General features: G+C 46.3%; 2 protein-coding genes across 5 annotated transcripts in view; one reads left to right on the top strand and one right to left on the bottom strand.

Moving 5' to 3' along the window:
• LOC129854530 (uncharacterized) overlaps window positions 1-24139 on the top strand; it is a 35301-nt gene extending 11162 nt beyond the window's left edge. For 3 of the 4 annotated variants that reach the window (XM_055921702.1, XM_055921701.1, XM_055921703.1), the window contains exons 4-6: window positions 7528-7606; window positions 16355-16496; window positions 18108-24139. In XM_055921702.1, coding sequence (XP_055777677.1) covers window positions 7528-7606; window positions 16355-16496; window positions 18108-18614 — 728 coding nt within the window. In that variant the 3' untranslated portion in view covers window positions 18615-24139. The remainder of the gene's footprint in view (window positions 1-7527; window positions 7607-16354; window positions 16497-18107) is intronic. The other variant, XR_008759328.1, reaches the window with a different exon arrangement.
• The window catches only part of LOC129852940 (probable E3 ubiquitin-protein ligase HERC1), a 180100-nt gene continuing 176728 nt past the window's right edge, over window positions 24129-27500 (bottom strand). The window contains exon 42 of the mRNA XM_055918539.1: window positions 24129-25091. Within this exon, the coding sequence (XP_055774514.1) occupies window positions 24906-25091 (186 nt within the window). The 3' untranslated portion in view covers window positions 24129-24905. The remainder of the gene's footprint in view (window positions 25092-27500) is intronic.

Below are 27500 nucleotides of genomic sequence, written 5' to 3'. Positions count from 1 at the left end.
TAAAGAGCAAAAACATATACATGATCAAATACAAATCCTAGAATCAACTATTAAAGACTACCAGAACCCACTGGATTCTCCAATTACCTTGAATGAACTACAGGACAAAATAAAAACCCTCCAACCCAAAAAGGCCTGTGGTGTTGATGGTATCCTTAATGAAATGATCAAATATACAGACAACAAATTCCAATTGGCTATATTAAAACTCTTTAACATCGTCCTTAGCTCTGGCATCTTCCCCAATATTTGGAACCAAGGACTGATCACCCCAATCCACAAAAGTGGAGACAAATTTGACCCCAATAACTACCGTGGAATATGCGTCAACAGTAACCTTGGGAAAATACTCTGCATTATCATTAACAGCAGACTCGTACATTTCCTCAATGAAAACAATGTACTGAGCAAATGTCAAATTGGCTTTTTACCAAATTACCGTACAACAGACCATGTATTCACCCTACACACCCTAATTGACAACCAAACAAACCAAAACAAAGGCAAAGTCTTCTCATGCTTTGTTGATTTCAAAAAAGCCTTCGACTCAATTTGGCATGAGGGTCTGCTTTTCAAATTGATTGAAAGTGGTGTTGGGGGTAAAACATACGACATCATAAAATCCATGTACACAAACAACAAGTGTGCGGTTAAAATTGGCAAAAAACACACACATTTCTTCACACAGGGTCGTGGGGTGAGACAGGGATGCAGCTTAAGCCGCACCCTCTTCAACATATATATCAACGAATTGGCGCGGGCACTAGAACAGTCTGCAGCACCCGGTCTCACCCTACTAGAATCCGAAGTCAAATGTCTACTGTTTGCTGATGATCTGGTGCTTCTGTCACCAACCAAGGAGGGCCTACAGCAGCACCTAGATCTTCTGCACAGATTCTGTCAGACCTGGGCCCTGACAGTAAATCTCAGTAAGACCAAAATAATGGTGTTCCAAAAAAGGTCCAGTCGCCAGGACCACAAATTCCATCTAGACACCGTTGCCCTAGAGCACACAAAAAACTATACATACCTCGGCCTAAACATCAGCACCACAGGTAGCTTCCACAAAGCTGTGAACGATCTGAGAGACAAGGCAAGAAGGGCATTCTATGCCATCAAAAGGAACATAAATTTCAACATACCAATTAGGATCTGGCTAAAAATACTTGAATCAGTCATAGAGCCCATTGCCCTTTATGGTTGTGAGGTCTGGGGTCCGCTCACCAACCAAGATTTCACAAAATGGGACAAACACCAAATTGAGACTCTGCATGCAGAATTCTGCAAAAATATCCTCTGTGTACAACGTATAACACCAAATAATGCATGCAGAGCAGAATTAGGCCGATACCCACTAATTATCAAAATCCAGAAAAGAGCCGTTAAATTCTACAACCACCTAAAAGGAAGCGATTCCCAAACCTTCCATAACAAAGCCATCACCCACAGAGAGATGAACCTGGAGAAGAGTCCCCTAAGCAAGCTGGTCCTAGGGCTCTGTTCACAAACACAAACACACCCCACAGAGCCCCAGGACAACAGCACAATTAGACTCAACCAAATCACGAGAAAACAAAAAGATAATTACTTGACACATTGGAAAGAATTAACAAAAAAACAGAGCAAACTAGAATGCTATTTGGCCCTAAACAGAGAGTATACAGTGGCAGAATACCTAACCACTGTGACTGACCCAAACTTACGGAAAGCTTTGACTATGTACAGACTCAGTGAGCATAGCCTTGCTATTGAGAAAGGCCGCCGTAGGCAGACATGGCTCTCAAGAGAAGACAGGCTATGTGCTCACTGCCCACAAAATGAGGTGGAAACTGAGCTGCACTTCCTAACCTCCTGCCCAATGTATGACCATATTAGAGAGACATATTTCCCTCAGATTACACAGATCCACAAAGAATTCGAAAACAAATCCAATTTTGATAAACTCCCATATCTACTGGGTGAAATTCCACAGTGTGCCATCACAGCAGCAAGATTTGTGACCTGTTGCCACCAGAAAAGGGCAACCAGTGAAGAACAAACACCATTGTAAATACAACCCATATTTATGCTTATTTATTTTAACTTGTGTGCTTTAACCATTTGTACATTGTTACAACACTGTATATAGACATAATATGACATTTGAAATATCTTTATTCTTTTGGACGTTTGTGAGTGTAATCGTTACTGTTCATTTTTATTGTTTATTTCACTTTTGTACATTATCTACCTCACTTGCTTTGGCAATGTTAACATATGTTTCCCATGCTAATAAAGCCCCTTGAATTGAATTGAATTGAGAGAGACAGAGACAGAGACAGAGACAGAGGTAGAGAGATAGAGAGATGTAGAGAGAGCGAGACAAAGACAGAGACAAAGACAGAGAGAGAGGTAGAGAGAGAGAGATGTAGAGAGAGAGATGAGAGAGAGAGAGATGTAGAGGTAGAGGTAGAGAGAGGTAGAGGTAGAGGTAGAGAGAGAGAGAGATGTAGAGAGAGCGAGACAAAGACAGAGACAAAGACAGAGAGAGAGGTAGAGAGAGAGAGAGAGAGAGAGATGTAGAGAGAGAGAGAGAGATAGGTAGAGAGAGAGATGTAGAGAGAGAGAGGTAGAGGTAGAGAGAGAGAGAGAGAGAGAGAGAGAGAGAGGTAGAGGTAGAGAGAGAGAGAGCGATGTAGAGAGAGAGAGAGAGAGAGAGAGAGAGAGGTAGAGGTAGAGAGAGAGAGAGAGATGTAGAGAGAGAGATGAGAGAGAGCGATGTAGAGAGAGAGAGAGGTAGAGAGAGAGATGTAGAGAGAGAGAGAGATGAGAGAGAGCGATGTAGAGAGAGAGAGAGAGGTAGAGAGAGAGAGAGAGAGAGCGATGTAGAGAGAGAGAGAGAGAGAGCGATGTAGAGAGAGAGAGAGAGAGAGCGATGTAGAGAGAGAGAGAGAGAGAGAGATGTAGAGAGAGAGAGAGATGTAGAGAGAGAGATGTAGAGAGAGAGAGATGTAGAGAGATGTAGAGAGAGAGAGAGAGAGAGAGATGTAGAGAGAGAGATGTAGAGAGAGAGAGATGTAGAGAGATGTAGAGAGAGAGAGAGATGAGAGAGATGTAGAGAGAGAGAGATGAGAGAGATGTAGAGAGAGAGAGATGAGAGAGAGAGATGTAGAGAGATGTAGAGAGAGAGAGAGAGATGTAGAGAGAGAGATGTAGAGAGAGAGAGATGTAGAGAGATGTAGAGAGAGAGAGAGAGATGAGAGAGATGTAGAGAGAGAGAGATGAGAGAGATGTAGAGAGAGAGAGAGATGAGAGAGATGTAGAGAGAGAGAGATGAGAGAGAGAGATGTAGAGAGATGTAGAGAGAGAGAGAGATGAGAGAGATGTAGAGAGAGAGAGATGAGAGAGATGTAGAGAGAGAGAGATGAGAGAGATGTAGAGAGAGAGAGATGAGAGAGAGAGATGTAGAGAGATGTAGAGAGAGAGAGAGATGAGAGAGATGTAGAGAGAGAGAGATGAGAGAGATGTAGAGAGAGAGAGATGAGAGAGATGTAGAGAGAGAGAGATGAGAGAGATGTAGAGAGATAGATGTTGTTCTGATTAATATTGTTGTTGTTATTAATGGTAATCCCATGTCCACTACTACTACTATTATTACTGTTGGTCCCACCATTTATTTATATATAAATATATATATATATTTTGTATATATATACATATATATTTGATTTTTATTTTTCGATATGTATACTTTGACAATGTAAGTAATAACGAACTTGCCATGTCAATAAAGTCAATTGAATTGAATTGAATTGAGATGTAGAGAGAGAGAGACAGAGAGAGGGAGGTAGAGGTAGAGAGAGAGAGACAGAGACAGAGACAGAGACAGAGAGAGAGGGAGGTAGAGGTAGAGAGAGAGAGATGTAGAGAGAGACAGAGACAGAGACAGAGACAGAGAGACACAGAGACAGAGACAGAGAGGTTCAGAGAGATAAAATGCTTGATCAGACAGGAAGACTGTTGCCACCCACTATTACCCAGATATGCTGTACCCAGTGGCTTCAGAGTGTCTGTTGTAGAGCTGCGTGGGCCAGGTTTGGTAGATATTGTAGAGCTACAGAGTGTCTGTTGTAGAGCTGCGTAGGCCAGGTTTGGTAGATATTGTAGAGCTACAGAGTGTCTGTTGTAGAGCTGCGTGGGCCAGGTTTGGTAGATATTGTAGAGCTACCAGAGTGTCTGTTGTAGAGCTGCGTAGGCCAGGTTTGGTAGATATTGTAGAGCTACAGAGTGTCTGTTGTAGAGCTGCGTGGGCCAGGTTTGGTAGATATTGTAGAGCTACCAGAGTGTCTGTTGTAGAGCTGCGTGGGCCAGGTTTGGTAGATATTGTAGAGCTACCAGAGTGTCTGTTGTAGAGCTGCGTGGGCCAGGTTTGGTAGATATTGTAGAGCTACAGAGTGTCTGTTGTAGAGCTGCGTAGGCCAGGTTTGGGAGATATTGTAGAGCTACAGAGTGTCTGTTGTAGAGCTGCGTGGGCCAGGTTTGGTAGATATTGTAGAGCTACAGAGTGTCTGTTGTAGAGCTGCGTAGGCCAGGTTTGGTAGATATTGTAGAGCTACAGAGTGTCTGTTGTAGAGCTGCGTAGGCCAGGTTTGGTAGATATTGTAGAGCTACAGAGTGTCTGTTGTAGAGCTGCGTAGGCCAGGTTTGGTAGATATTGTAGAGCTACAGAGTATCTGTTGTAGAGCTGCGTGGGCCAGGTTTGGTAGATATTGTAGAGCTACAGAGTGTCTGTTGTAGAGCTGCGTGGGCCAGGTTTGGTAGATATTGTAGAGCTACAGAGTGTCTGTTGTAGAGCTGCGTGGGCCAGGTTTGGGAGATATTGTAGAGCTACAGTGTCTGTTGTAGAGCTGCGTGGGCCAGGTTTGGTAGATATTGTAGAGCTACAGAGTGTCTGTTGTAGCGCTGCGTAGGCCAGGTTTGGTAGATATTGTAGAGCTACAGAGTGTCTGTTGTAGAGCTGCGTGGGCCAGGTTTGGTAGATATTGTAGAGCTACAGAGTGTCTGTTGTAGAGCTGCGTGGGCCAGGTTTGGTAGATATTGTAGAGCTACAGAGTGTCTGTTGTAGAGCTGCGTGGGCCAGGTTTGGTAGATATTGTAGAGCTACAGAGTGTCTGTTGTAGAGCTGCGTGGGCCAGGTTTGGTAGATATTGTAGAGCTACAGAGTGTCTGTTGTAGAGCTGCGTGGGCCAGGTTTGGTAGATATTGTAGAGCTACAGAGTGTCTGTTGTAGAGCTGCGTGGGCCAGGTTTGGTAGATATTGTTAGTGGATCAGATGAGGAGGTCAGTTACACCAGGGTTTGGTAGATATTGTTAGTGGATCAGATGAGGAGGTCAGTTACACCAGGGTTTGGTAGATATTGTTAGTGGATCAGATGAGGAGGTCAGTTACACCAGGGTTTGGTAGATATTGTTAGTGGATCAGATGAGGAGGTGGCGTCACAGTTACACCAGGGTTTGGTAGATATTGTTAGTGGATCAGATGAGGAGGTCACAGTTACACCAGGGTTTGGTAGATATTGTTAGTGGATCAGATGAGGAAGTCAGTTACACCAGGGTTTGGTAGATATTGTTAGTGGATCAGATGAGGAGGTCAGTTACACCAGGGTTTGGTAGATATTGTTAGTGGATCAGATGAGGAGGTCAGTTACACCAGGGTTTGGTAGATATTGTTAGTGGATCAGATGAGGAGGTCAGTTACACCAGGGTTTGATAGATATTGTTAGTGGATCAGATGAGGAGGTGGCGTCACAGTTACACCAGGGTTTGGTAGATATTGTTAGTGGATCAGATGAGGAGGTCACAGTTACACCAGGGTTTGGTAGATATTGTTAGTGGATCAGATGAGGAGGTCAGTTACACCAGGGTTTGGTAGATATTGTTAGTGGATCAGATGAGGAGGTCACAGTTACACCAGGGTTTGGTAGATATTGTTAGTGGATCAGATGAGGAGGTCACAGTTACACCAGGGTTTGGTAGATATTGTTAGTGGATCAGATGAGGAGGTCAGTTACACCAGGGTTTGATAGATATTGTTAGTGGATCAGATGAGGAGGTGGCGTCAGTTACACCAGGGTTTGGTAGATATTGTTAGTGGATCAGATGAGGAGGTCAGTTACACCAGGGTTTGGTAGATATTGTTAGTGGTTCAGATGAGGAGGTGGTGTCAGTTACACCAGGGTTTGGTAGATATTGTTAGTGGATCAGATGAGGAGGTCAGTTACACCAGGGTTTGGTAGATATTGTTAGTGGATCAGATGAGGAGGTCAGTTACACCAGGGTTTGGTAGATATTGTTAGTGGATCAGATGAGGAGGTCAGTTACACCAGGGTTTGGTAGATATTGTTAGTGGATCAGATGAGGAGGTCAGTTACACCAGGGTTTGATAGATATTGTTAGTGGATCAGATGAGGAGGTGGCGTCACAGTTACACCAGGGTTTGGTAGATATTGTTAGTGGATCAGATGAGGAGGTCACAGTTACACCAGGGTTTGGTAGATATTGTTAGTGGATCAGATGAGGAGGTGGCGTCAGTTACACCAGGGTTTGGTAGATATTGTTAGTGGATCAGATGAGGAGGTCAGTTACACCAGGGTTTGGTAGATATTGTTAGTGGTTCAGATGAGGAGGTCACAGTTACACCAGGGTTTGGTAGATATTGTTAGTGGTTCAGATGAGGAGGTCACAGTTACACCAGGGTTTGGTAGATATTGTTAGTGGATCAGATGAGGAGGTCAGTTACACCAGGGTTTGGTAGATATTGTTAGTGGATCAGATGAGGAGGTGGCGTCACAGTTACACCAGGGTTTGGTAGATATTGTTAGTGGATCAGATGAGGAGGTCAGTTACACCAGGGTTTGGTAGATATTGTTAGTGGATCAGATGAGGAGGTCAGTTACACCAGGGTTTGGTAGATATTGTTAGTGGATCAGATGAGGAGGTCAGTTACACCAGGGTTTGATAGATATTGTTAGTGGATCAGATGAGGAGGTGGCGTCACAGTTACACCAGGGTTTGGTAGATATTGTTAGTGGATCAGATGAGGAGGTGGCGTCACAGTTACACCAGGGTTTGGTAGATATTGTTAGTGGATCAGATGAGGAGGTCAGTTACACCAGGGTTTGGTAGATATTGTTAGTGGATCAGATGAGGAGGTCACAGTTACACCAGGGTTTCTCAACCTCTTGTTTTGAACCAAGGACTGATATTTTAAATAGGTAACTGACAAAAGCAACAGTTCTTTAAGAACTGAGTTGGAACAGACTCACTGTCTGTCTCGTTTCCTTATCGCTTTACTTCTAAATAGGTAACTGACAAAAGCAACAGTTCTTTAAGAACTGAGTTGGAACAGACTCACTGTCTGTCTCGTTTCCTTATCGCTTTACTTCTAAATAGGTAACTGACAAAAGCAACAGTTCTTTCAAACTCATATTCTCTCTCTTGTGGCCTCACTCATGATAAGTGTTCCCTGTCTGTCCGTCTGTCTCCCAGGTCTTAGCAGTTTCCAGGAGAGCGTTGCTATGGACCGGATCCAGAGAATAACGGGAGTCCTCCAGAACCCAAACATGGGGTAAATATCCCCTCTCCTCCTCTCTCCGTCTCCAACTCTCACCACACGGAACAATAACTAGAGGACGGAGTTTACAGCCAGACCACATTAGTTCTGTTCTCCTGTCTGTCCTCCTCTCCCTCCCTACAGTAGTTCCTGTCTGTTCTCCTCTCCCTCCCTGCAGTAGTTCCTGTCTGTTCTCCTCTCCCTCCCTGCAGTAGTTCCTGTCTGTCCTCCTCTCCCTCCCTGCAGTAGTTCCTGTCTGTTCTCTCCCTCCCTACAGTAGTTCCTGTCTGTTCTCCTCTCCCTCCCTGCAGTAGTTCCTGTCTGTCCTCCTCTCCCTCCCTACAGTAGTTCCTGTCTGTCCTCCTCTCCCTCCCTACAGTAGTTCCTGTCTGTTCTCTCCCTCCCTACAGTAGTTCCTGTCTGTTCTCCTCTCCCTCCCTGCAGTAGTTCCTGTCTGTCCTCCTCTCCCTCCCTGCAGTAGTTCCTGTCTGTTCTCCTCTCCCTCCCTGCAGTAGTTCCTGTCTGTTCTCCTCTCCCTCCCTACAGTAGTTCCTGTCTGTCCTCTCCCTCCCTACAGTAGTTCCTGTCTGTCCTCCTCTCCCTCCCTACAGTAGTTCCTGTCTGTCCTCCTCTCCCTCCCTGCAGTAGTTCCTGTCTGTTCTCCTCTCCCTCCCTGCAGTAGTTCCTGTCTGTTCTCCTCTCCCTCCCTACAGTAGTTCCTGTCTGTCCTCTCCCTCCCTACAGTAGTTCCTGTCTGTCCTCCTCTCCCTCCCTACAGTAGTTCCTGTCTGTCCTCCTCTCCCTCCCTACAGTAGTTCCTGTCTGTTCTCCTCTCCCTCCCTACAGTAGTTCCTGTCTGTTCTCCTCTCCCTCCCTGCAGTAGTTCCTGTCTGTTCTCCTCTCCCTCCCTACAGTAGTTCCTGTCTGTCCTCTCCCTCCCTACAGTAGTTCCTGTCTGTCCTCCTCTCCCTCCCTGCAGTAGTTCCTGTCTGTTCTCCTCTCCCTCCCTGCAGTAGTTCCTGTCTGTTCTCCTCTCCCTCCCTGCAGTAGTTCCTGTCTGTTCTCCTCTCCCTCCCTGCAGTAGTTCCTGTCTGTTCTCCTCTCCCTCCCTACAGTAGTTCCTGTCTGTCCTCCTCTCCCTCCCTGCAGTAGTTCCTGTCTGTCCTCCTCTCCCTCCCTACAGTAGTTCCTGTCTGTCCTCTCCCTCCCTACAGTAGTTCCTGTCTGTCCTCCTCTCCCTCCCTGCAGTAGTTCCTGTCTGTTCTCCTCTCCCTCCCTGCAGTAGTTCCTGTCTGTCCTCCTCTCCCTCCCTACAGTAGTTCCTGTCTGTCCTCCTCTCCCTCCCTACAGTAGTTCCTGTCTGTCCTCCTCTCCCTCCCTACAGTAGTTCCTGTCTGTTCTCCTCTCCCTCCCTACAGTAGTTCCTGTCTGTCCTCCTCTCCCTCCCTGCAGTAGTTCCTGTCTGTTCTCCTCTCCCTCCCTACAGTAGTTCCTGTCTGTCCTCCTCTCCCTCCCTGCAGTAGTTCCTGTCTGTTCTCCTCTCCCTCCCTACAGTAGTTCCTGTCTGTCCTCCTCTCCCTCCCTGCAGTAGTTCCTGTCTGTTCTCCTCTTCCTCCCTACAGTAGTTCCTGTCTGTTCTCCTCTCCCTCCCTACAGTAGTTCCTGTCTGTCCTCCTCTCCCTCCCTACAGTAGTTCCTGTCTGTTCTCCTCTCCCTCCCTACAGTAGTTCCTGTCTGTCCTCCTCTCCCTCCCTGCAGTAGTTCCTGTCTGTTCTCCTCTCCCTCCCTGCAGTAGTTCCTGTCTGTTCTCCTGTCTGTCCTCCTCTCCCTCCCTACAGTAGTTCCTGTCTGTCCTCCTCTCCCTCCCTGCAGTAGTTCCTGTCTGTTCTCCTCTCCCTCCCTACAGTAGTTCCTGTCTGTACTCCTCTCCCTCCTTACAGTAGTTCCTGTCTGTCCTCCTCTCCCTCCCTACAGTAGTTCCTGTCTGTCCTCCTCTCCCTCCCTACAGTAGTTCCTGTCTGTCCTCCTCTCCCTCCCTGCAGTAGTTCCTGTCTGTCCTCCTCTCCCTCCCTGCAGTAGTTCCTGTCTGCCCTCCTCTCCCTCCCTACAGTAGTTCCTGTCTGTTCTGGACAGGGGTGTAATCTGTATGTGATGCTAACAGGACTTTAACTCACTGTTATGTGGACAGGGGTGTAATCTGTATGTGATGCTAACGGGACTTTAACCCACTGTTATACAGGGGTGTAATCTGTATGTGATGCTAACGGGACTTTAACACACTGTTATGTGGACAGGGGTGTAATCTGTATGTGATGCTAACGGGACTTTAACCCACTGTTATACAGGGGTGTAATCTGTATGTGATGCTAACGGGACTTTAACACACTGTTATGTGGACAGGGGTGTAATCTGTATGTGATGCTAACGGGACTTTAACCCACTGTTATACAGGGGTGTAATCTGTATGTGATGCTAATGGGACTTTAACCCACTGTTATGTGGACAGGGGTGTAATCTGTATGTGATGCTAACGGGACTTTAACTCACTGTTCTACAGGGGTGTAATCTGTATGTGATGCTAACAGGACTTTAACTCACTGTTCTACAGGGGTGTAATCTGTATGTGATGCTAACGGGACTTTAACCCACTGTTATACAGGGGTGTAATCTGTATGTGATGCTAACGGGACTTTAGCCCACTGTTATACAGGGGTGTAATCTGTATGTGATGCTAACGGGACTTTAGCCCACTGTTATACAGGGGTGTAATCTGTATGTGATGCTAACGGGACTTTAGCCCACTGTTATGTGGACAGGGGTGTAATCTGTATGTGATGCTAACGGGACTTTAACTCACTGTTCTACAGGGGTGTAATCTGTATGTGATGCTAACGGGACTTTAGCCCACTGTTATGTGGACAGGGGTGTAATCTGTATGTGATGCTAACGGGACTTTAACCCACTGTTATACAGGGGTGTAATCTGTATGTGATGCTAACGGGACTTTAGCCCACTGTTATGTGGACAGGGGTGTAATCTGTATGTGATGCTAACGGGACTCTAACCCACTGTTATACAGGGGTGTAATCTGTATGTGATGCTAACGGGACTTTAACACACTGTTATACAGGGGTGTAATCTGTATGTGATGCTAACGGGACTTTAACACACTGTTATGTGGACAGGGGTGTAATCTGTATGTGATGCTAACGGGACTTTAACACACTGTTATGTGGACAGGGGTGTAATCTGTATGTGATGCTAACGGGACTTTAGCCCACTGTTATACAGGGGTGTAATCTGTATGTGATGCTAACGGGACTTTAACTCACTGTTATGTGGACAGGGGTCTAATCTGTATGTGATGCTAACGGGACTTTAACCCACTGTTATGTGGACAGGGGTGTAATCTGTATGTGATGCTAACGGGACTTTAACCCACTGTTATACAGGGGTGTAATCTGTATGTGATGCTAACGGGACTTTAACACACTGTTATGTGGACAGGGGTGTAATCTGTATGTGATGCTAACGGGACTTTAACACACTGTTCTACAGGGGTGTAATCTGTATGTGATGCTGACGGGACTTTAACACACTGTTATGTGGACAGGGGTGTAATCTGTATGTGATGCTAACGGGACTTTAACCCACTGTTATACAGGGGTGTAATCTGTATGTGATGCTAACGGGACTTTAACACACTGTTATGTGGACAGGGGTGTAATCTGTATGTGATGCTAACGGGACTTTAACCCACTGTTATACAGGGGTGTAATCTGTATGTGATGCTAACGGGACTTTAACCCACTGTTATACAGGGGTGTAATCTGTATGTGATGCTAACAGGACTTTAACCCACTGTTATACAGGGGTGTAATCTGTATGTGATGCTAACGGGACTTTAACCCACTGTTATGCAGGGGTGTAATCTGTATGTGTGTGAGGAGGAATCAGACCACATTTAGACAGGGGTGTAATCTGTATGTGTGTGAGGAGGAATCAGACCACATATAGACAGGGGTGTAATCTGTATGTGTGTGAGGAGGAATCAGACCACATTTAGACAGGGGTGTAATCTGTATGTGTGTGAGGAGGAATCAGACCACATTTAGACAGGGGTGTAATCTGTATGTGTGTGAGGAGGAATCAGACCACATTTAGACAGGGGTGTAATCTGTATGTGTGTGAGGAGGAATCAGACCACATTTAGACAGGGGTGTAATCTGTATGTGATGCTAACGGGACTTTAACCCACTGCTATGTGGACAGGGGTGTAGTCTGTATGTGTGTGAGGAGGAATCAGACCACATTTAGACAGGGGTGTAATCTGTATGTGATGCTAACGGGACTTTAACACACTGTTATGTGGACAGGGGTGTAGTCTGTATGTGATGCTAACGGGACTTTAACTCACTGTTATGTAGACAGGGGTGTAATCTGTATGTGTGTGAGGAGGAATCAGACCACATTTAGACAGGGGTGTAATCTGTATGTGTGTGAGGAGGAATCAGACCACATTTAGACAGGGGTGTAGTCTGTATGTGTGTGATGAGGAATCAGACCACATTTAGACAGGGGTGTAATCTGTATGTGTGTGAGGAGGAATCAGACCACATTTAGACAGGGGTGTAATCTGTATGTGTGTGAGGAGGAATCAGACCACATTTAGACAGGGGTGTAATCTGTATGTGTGTGAGGAGGAATCAGACCACATTTAGACAGGGGTGTAATCTGTATGTGTGTGAGGAGGAATCAGACCACATTTAGACAGGGGTGTAATCTGTATGTGTGTGAGGAGGAATCAGACCACATTTAGACAGGGGTGTAATCTGTATGTGTGTGAGGAGGAATCAGACCACATTTAGACAGGGGTGTAGTCTGTATGTGTGTGAGGAGGAATCAGACCACATATAGACAGGGGTGTAATCTGTATGTGTGTGAGGAGGAATCAGACCACATTTAGACAGGGGTGTAATCTGTATGTGTGTGAGGAGGAATCAGACCACATTTAGACAGGGGTGTAGTCTGTATGTGTGTGAGGAGGAATCAGACCACATTTAGACAGGGGTGTAATCTATATGTGTGTGAGGAGGAATCAGACCACATTTAGACAGGGGTGTAATCTGTATGTGTGTGAGGAGGAATCAGACCACATTTAGACAGGGGTGTAGTCTGTATGTGTGTGAGGAGGAATCAGACCACATTTAGACAGGGGTGTAGTCTGTATGTGTGTGAGGAGGAATCAGACCACATTTAGACAGGGGTGTAGTCTGTATGTGTGTGAGGAGGAATCAGACCACATGTAGAGCAGCTCACAGCAGGTGACTTCTCATTCTGGAACCCGGAATAATCTGAACCCACTACAGAGAGGACGAGGAAGAGGAGAGGAGGAGGGAAGGGGAGGCAGAAGATGAGAGGAGGAGGAGGGAAGGGGAGGCAGAAGATGAGAGGAGGAGGAGGGAAGGGGAGGCAGAAGATGAGAGGAGAGGGGAGGGAAGGGGAGGCAGAAGATGAGAGGAGAGGGGAGGGAAGGGGAGGCAGAAGATGAGAGGAGAGGGGAGGGAAGGGGAGAGGAGGGGGGAGGAAAAGGATGAATAGGAAAGACGAAAGAGATAGAGAGGAGGGTGTTGGTGAAACAGTGTTAAATCCCACTGGCTGCTTAAAGCAGCAGCAGCAGCACACACACACACACACACACACACACACACACACACACACACACACACACACACACACACACACACACACACACACACACACACACACACACACACACACACACACACACACACACACACACACACACACACACAGACTGAGCGAGGCCACGACGGGGCGATAGATAGGCAGTAGAACGGCCTCGGGGCTTACTGGCTATTTATAGCGGTGAATAGAAGGAACAGCGGCCCTCCCTCGCTCCCTCGCACCCTCCCTCGCTCCCTCGCACCCTCCCTCGCTCCCTCCCTCCCTCGCTGCCACGTGTGGACAGGAGCACGCAGCGTGTGTGACTGACTGTACAGCAGCAGAGCTGCTCAGACACTCAAGCAGGCAGCATCACGTCACATTTCTCCTGTCGAGGTAAACATGCCCAGGGCAGAGACAGAACGTACTGTACAGATAAGATCCGTGGAGGGTTGGAACGCAGACATGACAATATGCTGAACCATTTATTCACTGACCTTTATGGCATCACCAACTCTCTGTCTGTCTCCCAAATGGCACCCTGGACAAAAGTAGTGCACTATATAGGGAATATGGCTCTGGTCTATAGTAGTACACTATATAGGGAATAGGGCTCTGGTCTATAGTAGTACCACTATAATAGGGAATAGGGCTCTGGTCTATAGTAGTACACTATATAGGGAATAGGTCTCTGGTCTATTGTAGTACCACTATATAGGGAATAGGGCTCTGGTCTATAGTAGTACCACTATATAGGGAATAGGGCTCTGGTCTATTGTAGTACCACTATATAGGGAATAGGGCTCTGGTCTATAGTAGTACCACTATATAGGGAATAGGGCTCTGGTCTATAGTAGTACCACTATATAGGGAATAGGGCTCTGGTCTATAGTAGTACCACTATATAGGGAATAGGGCTCTGGTCTATCGTAGTACCACTATATAGGGAATAGGACTCTGGTCTATAGTAGTACCACTATATAGGGAATAGGGCTCTGGTCTATAGTAGTACCACTATATAGGGAATAGGGCTCTGGTCTATAGTAGTACCACTATAATAGGGAATAGGGCTCTGGTCTATAGTAGTACACTATATAGGGAATAGGGCTCTGGTCTATTGTAGTACCACTATATAGGGAATAGGGCTCTGGTCTATAGTAGTACCACTATATAGGGAATAGGGCTCTGGTCTATAGTAGTACCACTATATAGGGAATAGGGCTCTGGTCTATAGTAGTACCACTATATAGGGAATAGGGCTCTGGTCTATAGTAGTACCACTATATAGGGAATAGGGCTCTGGTCTATAGTAGTACACTATATAGGGAATAGGGCTCTGGTCTATAGTAGTACCACTATATAGGGAATAGGGCTCTGGTCTATAGTAGTACCACTATATAGGGAATAGGGTTCTATAGGGCTCTGGTCTAAAGTAGTACCACTATATAGGGAATAGGGCTCTGGTCTATAGTAGTACCACTATATAGGGAATAGGACTCTGGTCTATAGTAGTACCACTATATAGGGAATAGGGCTCTGGTCTATAGTAGTACCACTATATAGGGAATAGGGCTCTGGTCTATAGTAGTACCACTATATAGGGAATAGGGCTCTGGTCTATAGTAGTACCACTATATAGGGAATAGGGCTCTGGTCTATAGTAGTACCACTATATAGGGAATAGGGCTCTGGTCTATAGTAGTACCACTATATAGGGAATAGGGCTCTGGTCTATAGTAGTACCACTATATAGGGAATAGGACTCTGGTCTATAGTAGTACCAACTATATAGGGAATAGGACTCTGGTCTATAGTAGTACCACTATATAGGGAATAGGGCTCTGGTCTATAGTAGTACCACTATATAGGGAATAGGGCTCTGGTCTATAGTAGTACACTAGAACCCTGTTCTATTATCTGTTCTGTATTCCAAACCCTGTTCTATTATCTTTTCTGTATTCCAAACCCTGTTCTATTATCTGTTCTGTATTCCAAACCCTGTTCTATTATCTGTTCTGTATTCCAAACCCTGTTCTATTATCTGTTCTGTATTCCAAACCCTGTTCTATTATCTGTTCTGTATTCCAAACCCTGTTCTAATATCTGTTCTGTATTCCAAACCCTGTTCTATTATCTGTTCTGTATTCCAAACCCTGTTCTATTATCTGTTCTGTATTCCAAACCCTGTTCTATTATCTGTTCTGTATTCCAAACCCTGTTCTATTATCTGTTCTGTGTTCTAAACTCTGTTCTATTATGTGTTCTGTGTTCTAAACTCTGTTATATTATGTGTTCTGTGTTCTAAACCCTGTTCTGTGTTGTAAACCCTGTTCTATTATCTGTTTCTGTGTTCTAAACCCTGTTCTATTATCTGTTCTGTGTTCTAAACCCTGTTATGTTATCTGTTCTGTGTTCTAAACCCTGTTATGTTATCTGTTCTGTGTTCTAAACCCTGTTATGTTATCTGTTCTGTGTTCTAAACTCTGTTATGTTATCTGTTCTGTGTTCTAAACCCTGGTCTGTGTTCTAAACCCTGTTCTATTATGTGTTCTGTGTTCTAAATCATGTTATATTATGTGTTCTGTGTTCTAAACCCTGTTCTATTATGTGTTCTGTGTTCTAAACCCTGTTCTAGTATGTGTTCTGTGTTCTAAACCCTGTTATGTTATCGGTTCTGTGTTCTAAGCCCTGTTCTATTATGTGTTCTGTGTTCTAAACCATGTTCTATTATGTGTTCTAAACCCTGTTCTGTGTTCTAAACCCTGTTCTATTATGTGTTCTAAACCCTGTTCTATTATGTGTTCTAAACCCTGTTCTATTATGTGTTCTGTGTTCTAAACCCTTTTCTATTATGTGTTCTGTGTTCTAAACCCTATTCTATTATGTGTTCTGGGTTCTAAACCTTGTTCTATTATGTGTTCTAAACGCAGTTATTTTCTCTGTTCTGTGTTCTATTCTCTTTTCTGTGTTCTAAACCTTGTTCTATTATGTGTTCTAAACTCAGTTATTTTCTCTTGTCTGTGTTCTATTCTCTTGTCTGTGTTCTAAATCCTGGTATGTTCTGTGTTCTGTTTGTAGTGAGCGCTACGTCAGTGTCATCCTGAAGATGGAAGCGATGCTCCATAGCTGGTTTCCTCAAGTCCGAGCCCGCCGAGACCCAGACCCAGACCAGCACACTGACAGCCAGGAAGAGCACCACACTCCAGCTAAGAGACACAAGGTAAAGCTCTTTAACAGGGAGGTGTGATGAAAGACTGCTGGGAACTCTGTTCCAATACTCACACCAGCATACCACTTAGAATGGTACAAGTCCAGAACACTGCTACATTGTAGCTGAGAGTTGTAGATAGATACTAGTTATGTATCAACACCACCATTATATTTAGAATGCATGTCCAGAACACTGACTTAGTGTATGTGGTAGCTATGCTAGTAGGACCGTAGCTATGCTAGTAGGACCGTAGCTATGCTAGTAGGACCATAGGAGAGCAGCCACTTTCAGTGATGTCTGGAACGCAACCCTACAGGTAGGAGTTGAGGGAGGAAGGGAGGAAGGGAGGAGAGGAAGGGAGGAGAGGAGCCCAACATATCCATTATCCTGAGAATAGCAGGAAGAGGGCAGAGCAGGTTTTTACAATCTATCTCTATTGGAGAGGAATTATAGAGGTGTCATTTTCCATAAGACAATGGACTGAGAACAACAGAGGAATGTCTTAGAGGACAGGTAGAGGTCTGGAAGAGGAGGAGAGAAGGGAGGGGGAGAGAAGGAAGGAGGAGAGAAGGGAAGAGGAGGGAGGAGGAGAGAAGGGAGGAGGAGAGAAGGGAAGAGGAGAGAAGGGAAGAGGAGAGAAGGAAGGAGGAGAGAAGGGAAGAGGGGTAGAGGGAGGAGGAGAGAAGGGAGGAGGCGTAGAGGGAGGAGGAGAGAAGGAAGGAGGAAAGAAGGAAGGAGGAGAGAAGGGAGTAGGAGATAAGGGCGGAGGAGAGAAGGGAGTAGGAGATAAGGGCGGAGTAGAGAAGGGAGGAGAAGAGAAGGGAGGAGGAGAGAAGGGAGGAGGAGAGAAGGGAGGAGGAGAGAAGGGAGGAGGAGGAGTAGAGGGAGGAGGAGTAGAGGGAGGAGGAGAGAAGGGAGGAGGAGAGAAGGGAGGAGGAGAGAAGGAAGGAGGAGAAGAGAAGGGAGGAGGAGTAGAGGGAGTAGGAGAGAAGGGAGGAGGAGAGAAGGGAAGAGGAGAGAAGGGAGGAGGAGTAGAGGGAGGAGGAGAGAAGGGAGGAGGAGAGAAGGAAGGAGGAGGAGAGAAGGGAGGAGGAGTAGAGGGAGGAGGAGAGAAGGGAAGAGGAGAGAAGAGGAGAGAAGGGAAGAGGAGAGAAGGGAAGAGGAGAGAAGGGAAGAGGAGAGAAGGGAGGAGAAGAGAAGGGAGGAAGAGAGAAGGGAGGAGGAGAGAAGGGAGAAGAAGAGAAGGGAGGAAGAGAGAAGGGAGGAGAAGAGAAGGGAGGAAGAGAGAAGGGAGTAGGAGAGAAGGGAGGAGGAGTAGAGGGAGGAGGTTGAGAAGTAGGAGAGGAGGAAAAACAAGGTTCCTCGTGTTCCCCTCTCGTGCCAGACCGACTGGTTTCTGTTTGTTCTGTTCTCTCCCCCTCAGATGATGTTCGACAGAGTTATGATGTAATCACTAGATAGAACTCTGGAGTCTAGAATCCCATCAGAAAGCAGGAGACAGAATGCCAGGATGTCATAATGCCTCTTAAGGAAGAAAGATGTTCTACTATTCTTTGTAGTCAATTCTTCATGGTGGACAAAGAGATACAAACTAACCTATTCCATTCTGACTCTCCACAGCAGTGCCATGCCCCAGCCCACCCACCCCCTCCAGCCTCTCCTCCCATCGTCTCCCCCCCAGAGGGTGACCACCACCCAGCCCTGCGAGCCTCCCACGGACCTCTACCTGGCTCCTTCCCTTACTCCTCTGCCACTCATCTCAAATGTCTCCACACTGCCCTCATCTGCTCCTCCAAGACAGAGACAGAGACAGCCCAGCAAGAGCCACCGGGCCTGGGCAGGCCCTCCACCGGCTGCTCCCTGGGATCCAACCGCCCAGCCGACGACCAGGAACAGACCCAAGACGACGCGGTGTCCTCCAGCACCGACCCCCAGGCGAGCCCTGTGGACTCCCACCTCCAGACCCACCCCTACAGAGTCAGACCCCGAGCCCATCGACGAGGGCCTCCGTCGGGGAAGATCAGCTCACCCTGCCTGGAGAGGCTGCTCCAGTCCAAGGAGAGCATCATCGCACCCAGAAACACGGGAGGTGATGGTCGTGGTGGTGGGGAGAGCAGCCGTTCGTAACAGCTGGACCCAGACATGGTCCATGGAGGAGATAAGGACTGATCTGGGTACAGAGTTGACCCGGGAGAGACACAGCTGTATCTTTCCACAACAGGCTCTCCAATACAGCAGAGGGCAAAGGTCGGTGTCTGAGCGGGGCGCGACAGTGGCTGTCTCTTTAAGAGCTGTGCGTCATGTGATCCATTATGTGATCATACTAGCTGCAGTAAAACACTGAGACATGGAGGACAGGAGATATACTATAGACCTGCAGTAAGACACTGAGACATGGAGGACAGGAGATATATTATAGACCTGCAGTAAGACACTGAGACATGGAGGACAGGATATATATTATAGACCTGCAGTAAGACCCTGAGACATGGAGGACAGGAGATATACTATAGACCTGCAGTAAGACACTGAGACATGGAGGACAGGAGATATATTATAGACCTGCAGTAAGACACTGAGACATGGAGGACAGGATATATATTATAGACCTGCAGTAAGACACTGAGACATGGAGGACAGGAGATATATTATAGACCTGCAGTAAGACACTGAGACATGGAGGACAGGAGATATATTATAGACCTGCAGTAAGACACTGAGACATGGAGGACAGGATATATATTATAGACCTGCAGTAAGACACTGAGACATGGAGGACAGGAGATATATTATAGACCTGCAGTAAGACACTGAGACATGGAGGACAGGAGATATATTATAGACCTGCAGTAAGACCCTGAGACATGGAGAAGAGGAGATTTAAGAAACAAAACCAAGCTTAGTCTGTCTGCCCTCAGAATAACAAACAAAACTAACCTTGGTTTTGTTTGTTATCTTGAGGACACAGAGAGAGAGAGAGAGAGGAGTAAAACAGAAAGGGTGTTGGGTAAAGGAGAGAAACCCCAGTCTCCATCAGTACCTTACTTGCAGTAGCCCATCACTTGGTTGACATTTCATTTAGTGCAGTTGAGTTGGACTTATCTGGCCTGAGGAAGTTGAGTTGGACTTATCTGGCCTGAGGGAGTTGAGTTGGACTTATCTGGACTGAGGGAGTTGAGTTGGACTTATCTGGACTGAGGAAGTTGAGTTGGACTTATCTGGACTGAGGAAGTTGAGTTGGACTTATCTGGACTGAGGAAGTTGAGTTGGACTTATCTGGCCTGAGGAAGTTGAGTTGGACTTATCTGGACTGAGGAAGTTGAGTTGGACTTATCTGGCCTGAGGAAGTTGAGTTGGACTTATCTGGCCTGAGGAAGTTGAGTTGGACTTATCTGGCCTGAGGAAGTTGAGTTGGACTTATCTGGACTGAGGAAGTTGAGTTGGACTTATCTGGCCTGAGGAAGTTGAGTCGGATTTATCTGGCCTGAGGAAGTTGAGTTGGACTTATCTGGCCTGAGGGAGTTGAGTTGGACTTATCTGGCCTGAGGAAGTTGAGTTGGACTTATCTGGACTGAGGGAGTTGAGTCGGACTTATCTGGCCTGAGGAAGTTGAGTTGGACTTATCTGGACTGAGGGAGTTGAGTCGGACTTATCTGTCCTGAGGAAGTTGAGGGTGATCAGATTGATAAATGGTTGTAACTGGATAGCCTGGTTACCCATCTGGGAACAAGAAGGGTCTTAAAAAGCAGGACTAATAACAGGAATACTGGGATATGGGGTCGTGTTATTCCGACAGCTGACAGAATGTGATCAGATCCCAAATGGACCCGTGATATCCACCCTGGTAGAGTAGTATCACATTGAAAGGTAACTAACATCTCACTCATCTCTGATGGACTCTTCCTTCATTCAGTCCACTTGTTTTTCTTAGTTGACACAATAACGTGACCTCATGTTGACATCATGTCCACGTTGGACCATAGATAGGATCAACAACAACAACGAGACAACCTGACGTCAGCCATTCCACCTATCAGCTTGGCCCTGACGCGACTCCCTGCTCCTCCTGTGTGACACGCCAAGGGTCACTGTGGAGACCTTGAACTACACCAAGAGAAGATTTATCAGGTCCCAGACAGACAGACAGACAGATAGACAGACAGACAGACCTGGACAGTGCCTGTCAAGCATTTCACTTGGGCTGTAATGTGATGAACTGAGAGAAAGAGGCGGAGAGGAGGAGAGAGCGATGGAGAGAGAGATGGAGAAAATGAGAGTGTGATGGAGAGAGAGCGAGAGAGCGATGGAGAGAGAGATGGAGAGAGAGACAGACAGACTATGACAACAGAGAAAGAGAGAGAGACACAGAGAGAGACAGACTTGCTTTGGCAATGTTAACATATGAAACACATGCCAATAAAACCCCTTGAATTGAATTGAGCGAGAGAGAGACAGACTATGAAGATAGAGAGAGAAGAGAGAGAGAGGAGACAGACTATGAAGATAGAGAGAGAAGAGAGAGAGAGGAGACAGACTATGAAGATAGAGAGAGGAGAGAGAGGAGACAGACTATGAAGATAGAGAGAGAAGAGAGAGAGAGGAGACAGACTATGAAGATAGAGAGAGAAGAGAGAGAGAGGAGACAGACTATGAAGATAGAGAGAGAAGAGAGAGGAGACAGACTATGAAGATAGAGAGAGAAGAGAGAGAGAGGAGACAGACTATGAAGATAGAGAGAGAAGAGAGAGAGAGGAGACAGACTATGAAGATAGAGAGAGAAGAGAGAGAGAGGAGACAGACTATGAAGATAGAGAGAGAAGAGAGAGAGGAGACAGACTATGAAGATAGAGAGAGAAGAGAGAGAGAGGAGACAGACTATGAAGATAGAGAGAGAAGAGAGCGATGGAGATAGAGAGACACAGAGAGAGAGAGAGAGAGACAGAGAGAGAGACATAGAGAGATAGAGAGAGACAGAGAGAGAGAGAGATAGACAGACAGAGATAGAGAGAGACAGACAGAGACAGACAGAGATAGAGAGAGACAGACAGCGATAGAGAGACAGAGAGAGATAGAGAGACAGACAGCGATAGAGAGACAGAGAGAGATAGAGAGACAGACAGAGATAGAGAGACAGACAGAGATAGAGAGACAGACAGAGATAGAGAGACAGTCTTCCATAGAGAGCCTGAGCTACAGTGTGAGGGACAATACAACAGCCCCACTACCTCCTACCAGTCATTTCCTGTTCTATCCAGTTAACCATTAACTCTGACAATCCTTCGACACACCAGATAATGGCTGGGTCCCAAATGGTGCCATTTGGAATGCAGTCAATGTGTGAACAATATCTGACACCAGATACCATGTGATGTAAACAACAATATCTGACACCAGATACTAGATACCATGTGATGTAAACAACAATATCTGACACCAGATACTAGATACCATGTGATGTAAACAACAATATCTGACACCAGATACTAGATACTATGTGATGTAAACAACAATATCTGACACCAGATACTAGATACCATGTGATGTAAACAACAATATCTGACACCAGATACTAGATACCATGTGATGTAAACAACAATATCTGACACCAGATACCATGTGATGTAAACAACAATATCTGACACCAGATACCATGTGATTTAAACAACAATATCTGACACCAGATACCATGTGATGTAAACAACAATATCTGACACCAGATACCATGTGATGTAAACAACAATATCTGACACCAGCTGCCATGTAAACAACCATATCTGACACCAGATACTAGATACCATGTGATGTAAACAACAATATCTGACACCAGATACTAGATACCATGTGATGTAAACAACTATATCTGACTTCACACCAGATACTATGTGATGTAAACAACAATATCTGACACCAGCTACCATGTGATGTAAACAGCAATATCTGACACCAGATACCATGTGATGTAAACAACAATATCTGACACCAGATACTAGATACCATGTGATGTAAACAACAATATCTGACACCAGATACCATGTGATGTAAACAACAATATCTGACACCAGATACCATGTGATGTAAACAACAATATCTGACACCAGATACTAGATACCATGTGATGTAAACAACAATATCTGACACCAGATACTAGATACCATGTGATGTAAACAACAATATCTGACACCAGATACTAGATACCATGTGATGTAAACAACAATATCTGACACCAGATACTAGATACCATGTGATGTAAACAACAATATCTGACACCAGATACTAGATACCATGTGATGTAAACAACAATATCTGACACCAGATACTAGATACCATGTGATGTAAACAACAATATCTGACACCAGATACTAGATACCATGTGATGTAAACAACAATATCTGACACCAGATACTAGATACCATGTGATGTAAACAACAATATCTGACACCAGATACTAGATACCATGTGATGTAAACAACAATATCTGACACCAGATACTAGATACCATGTGATGTAAACAACAATATCTGACACCAGATACTAGATACCATGTGATGTAAACAACAATATCTGACACCAGATACTAGATACCATGTGATGTAAACAACAATATCTGACACCAGATACTAGATACCATGTGATGTAAACAACAATATCTGACACCAGATACTAGATACCATGTGATGTAAACAACAATATCTGACACCAGATACTAGATACCATGTGATGTAAACAACAATATCTGACACCAGATACTAGATACCATGTGATGTAAACAACAATATCTGACACCAGATACTAGATACCATGTGATGTAAACAACAATATCTGACACCAGATACTAGATACCATGTGATGTAAACAACAATATCTGACACCAGATACTAGATACCATGTGATGTAAACAACAATATCTGACACCAGATACTATGTGATGTAAACAACAATATCTGACACCAGATACTAGATACTATGTGATGTAAACAACAATATCTGACACCAGATACTAGATACCATGTGATGTAAACAACAATATCTGACACCAGATACTAGATACTATGTGATGTAAACAACAATATCTGACACCAGATACCATGTGATGTAAACAACAATATCTGACTTCACACCAGATACTAGATGATGTAAACAACAAAATCTGACTTCACACCAGGTACTAGATACCATGTGATGTAAACACCAACATCTGATTCTAAACTGGCTCATGTGTGAACACCAACATCTGATTCTAAACTGGCTCATGTGTGAACACCAACATCTGATTCTAAACTGGCTCATGTGTGAACAACATGCACATTGTTGAACAATGTCTTCTGACTCGATGGGAAGGAGTTTTTCCTTTGTCCCTTTTGACTCCATGGGAAGGAGTTTTTCCTTTGTGTAAATATGTTTTGGACAATGTTCAAGGTTTATTTACTTTACCTCCCTAAAAAGGTGGCCTTTTGTGACATTTTTATACTTAATAAAAAGAAATGTGATGATATTTGTTTTTCCCTGCGAAACAAAGTGTTCTCCATAATGTTTTGTATTATAATTGTAATATTCTGATTTCATGTTGGTTTAATGGTTTGTAATTTCTAAAATCGACCACTTCCAAGACCCCACTTATTGATCACAGAATAAACTGACAAGTCCGTTCTGAAGCATTTTATTGAGTTTCTTCTTCTTCTTGCTGCTTTAGGAAACCCCGGCATCGGCAATTTAAAAATTAAAACAAAAATAAATATGGATATTTATGTAAAACATTTTCCTAATGAAACATTATACACAATGTACAACATATTGTATTTTTTCTTCTTCACTTTGGGTGAATGAATACTCTTATACACATTTTCCCAAAGACTAAATAAACATTAAAAATAAAAAAACCCTGAAAGAAATGAAGCGATGAAAAAAAGAACCAAAATAATATTAAAAATAACTCAAATGAACTGCTTTTTTTTTTAAAAATTGCTTAAAAAAAACAACTTACTAATAAAACCACAAGGTTGAAAAATAAAAACATTGAATCAAATCCATCCATTATGTCTTATGCGTCGAGAGTAGTAGAGTTAACATGGAATATAATGAGGTGTTCAAAAGTGACCCGGCCTTCCGTACAGCTACATTAACGCTCTCTGTTGTTGCTACTCTGTGAGTTCTTACTGTACGTTGACGACGGGACCAAGAAGATGCACTTTTCCTTCTGGGTTTCTGCTGTGTGACGCTCTGTGAGAGGACAGTCTTTATTCCATTCAGGCCCGGTCTTTCCTCGGTCTCGGTGTCGGTGTGTGTGGTGAGGGTCTGTGAGAGGACAGTCTTTATTCCATCCAGGCCAGGTCTTTCCTGGGTCTCGGTGTCGGTGTGTGTGGTGAGGGTCTGTGAAAGTGTGTTGTTTTGACGGTGCCTCCTGGGGTAGACTGCGGTTGGTCAGTAGTCTGTGTCCGAGCCCTCGGCGTTGTCTACGTTACGTGACAGCATGTAGTTGTCCATGTCGATGGAGCGACAGTTGTTGATGGCGTAGCGTAGTCTCTCTGCCATCACCGTCTGGCTGGAGTAAGGAGGCAGGCGCAGCTGGAAGAAACACGTCTGGGAGGTCGGCAGGCTGTCATACGGCTGTATGGGGGAGAGGGGGTGGGGGGGGGGAGAGAGAGGGGGGGGGGGGGAGAGAGGGTGGAACAGAGAGAGAGAGAGGGGGGGGGAGAGAGAGAGAGGGGGGAGAGGGGGGGGGGAGAGAGAGGGTGGAACAGAGAGAGAGAGAGGGGGGGAGAGGGTGGAACAGAGAGAGAGAGAGGGGGGGGGAGAGAGAGAGAGATAGAGAGATAGGGAGAGCGGGGGGGAGGAACAGAGAGAGAGAGGGGGGGAGAGAGAGACAGAGAGGGTGGAACAGAGTGAGGGAGACAGACAGAGAGAGAGATAGAGAGAAAGAGAGAGGGGGGTGGTTTGAACAGAGAGAGAGAGAGAGAGAGAGAGGGAGGGGGGAGGGCAGAGACAAAGAGGTGGTAGAAGAGGAACAGAGAGAGAGAGGTGTTCAATACATCATCAACATTCTCTTGTTGCTTGTAATGCATGTATCCTCCATTTAAATGTGTGTAGTCCTGTCTTTGAGCTGTTCTTCTATTGGCAGAGAAATGCACTGGCCTTTAGACTGGAGGAACGCACACTGGCCTGTAGACTGGGGGAACGCACACTGGCCTGTAGACTGGGGGAACGCACACTGGCCTGTAGACTGGGGGAACGCACACTGGTCTGTAGACTGGGGGAACGCACACTGGTCTGTAGACTGGGGGAACGCACACTGGCCTGTAGACTGGGGGAACGCAGGGAACGCACACTGGCCTTTAGACTGGGGGAACGCAGGGAACGCACACTGGCCTGTAGACTGGGGGAACGCACACTGGCCTTTAGACTGGGGGAACGCACACTGGTCTGTAGACTGGGGGAACGCACACTGGCCTTTAGACTGGGGGAACGCACACTGGCCTTTAGACTGGGGGAACGCACACTGGCCTTTAGACTGGGGGAACGCACACTGGCCTGTAGACTGGGGGAACGCACACTGGCCTTTAGACTGGGGGAACGCACACTGGTCTTTAGACTGGGGGAACGCACACTGGCCTTTAGCCTGGGGGAACGCACACTGGCCTTTAGACTGGAGGAACGCACACTGGCCTGTAGACTGGGGGAACGCACACTGGTCTGTAGACTGGGGGAACGCACACTGGCCTTTAGACTGGAGGAACGCACACTGGCCTGTAGACTGGGGGAACGCACACTGGCCTGTAGACTGGGGGAACGCACACTGGCCTGTAGACTGGGGGAACGCACACTGGCCTGTAGACTGGGGGAACGCACACTGGCCTGTAGACTGGGGGAACGCACACTGGCCTTTAGACTGGGGGAACGCACACTGGCCTTTAGACTGGGGGAACGCACACTGGTCTTTAGACTGGGGGAACTCACACTGGCCTTTAGACTGGGGGAACGCACACTGGCCTTTAGACTGGGGGAACGCACACTGGCCTGTAGACTGGGGGAACGCACACTGGCCTTTAGACTGGGGGAACGCACACTGGCCTTTAGACTGGGGGAACGCACACTGGCCTTTAGACTGGGGGAACGCACACTGGCCTTTAGACTGGGGGAACGCACACTGGCCTTTAGACTGGGGGAACGCACACTGGCCTGTAGACTGGGGGAACGCACACTGGCATTTAGACTGGGGGAACGCACACTGGCCTTTAGACTGGGGGAACTCACACTGGCCTTTAGACTGGGGGAACGCACACTGGCCTTTAGACTGGGGGAACGCACACTGGTCTTTAGACTGGGGGAACGCACACTGGCCTTTAGCCTGGGGGAACGCACACTGGCCTTTAGACTGGAGGAACGCACACTGGCCTGTAGACTGGGGGAACGCACACTGGCCTGTAGACTGGGGGAACGCACACTGGCCTTTAGACTGGGGGAACGCACACTGGTCTGTAGACTGGGGGAACGCACACTGGCCTGTAGACTGGGGGAACGCACACTGGCCTGTAGACTGGGGGAACGCACACTGGCCTGTAGACTGGGGGAACGCACACTGGCCTGTAGACTGGGGGAACGCACACTGGTCTTTAGACTGGGGGAACGCACACTGGCCTGTAGACTGGGGGAACGCACACTGGCCTGTAGACTGGGGGAACGCACACTGGTCTTTAGACTGGGGGAACGCACACTGGCCTTTAGACTGGGGGAACGCACACTGGTCTTTAGACTGGGGGAACGCACACTGGCCTTTAGACTGGGGGAACGCACACTGGCCTGTAGACTGGGGGAACGCACACTGGCCTTTAGACTGGGGGAACGCACACTGGCCTTTAGACTGGGGGAACGCACACTGGCCTTTAGACTGGGGGAACGCACACTGGCCTTTAGACTGGGGGAACGCACACTGGCCTTTAGACTGGGGGAACGCACACTGGTCTTTAGACTGGGGGAACTCACACTGGCCTTTAGACTGGGGGAACGCACACTGGCCTT

Source organism: Salvelinus fontinalis, chromosome 4 (assembly GCF_029448725.1).
Source record: "Salvelinus fontinalis isolate EN_2023a chromosome 4, ASM2944872v1, whole genome shotgun sequence".
Classification (NCBI taxonomy): domain Eukaryota; kingdom Metazoa; phylum Chordata; class Actinopteri; order Salmoniformes; family Salmonidae; genus Salvelinus; species Salvelinus fontinalis.
The sequence above is the reverse complement of the archived record's forward strand: the minus strand, read 5'-3'. Positions and strand labels throughout refer to the sequence as shown.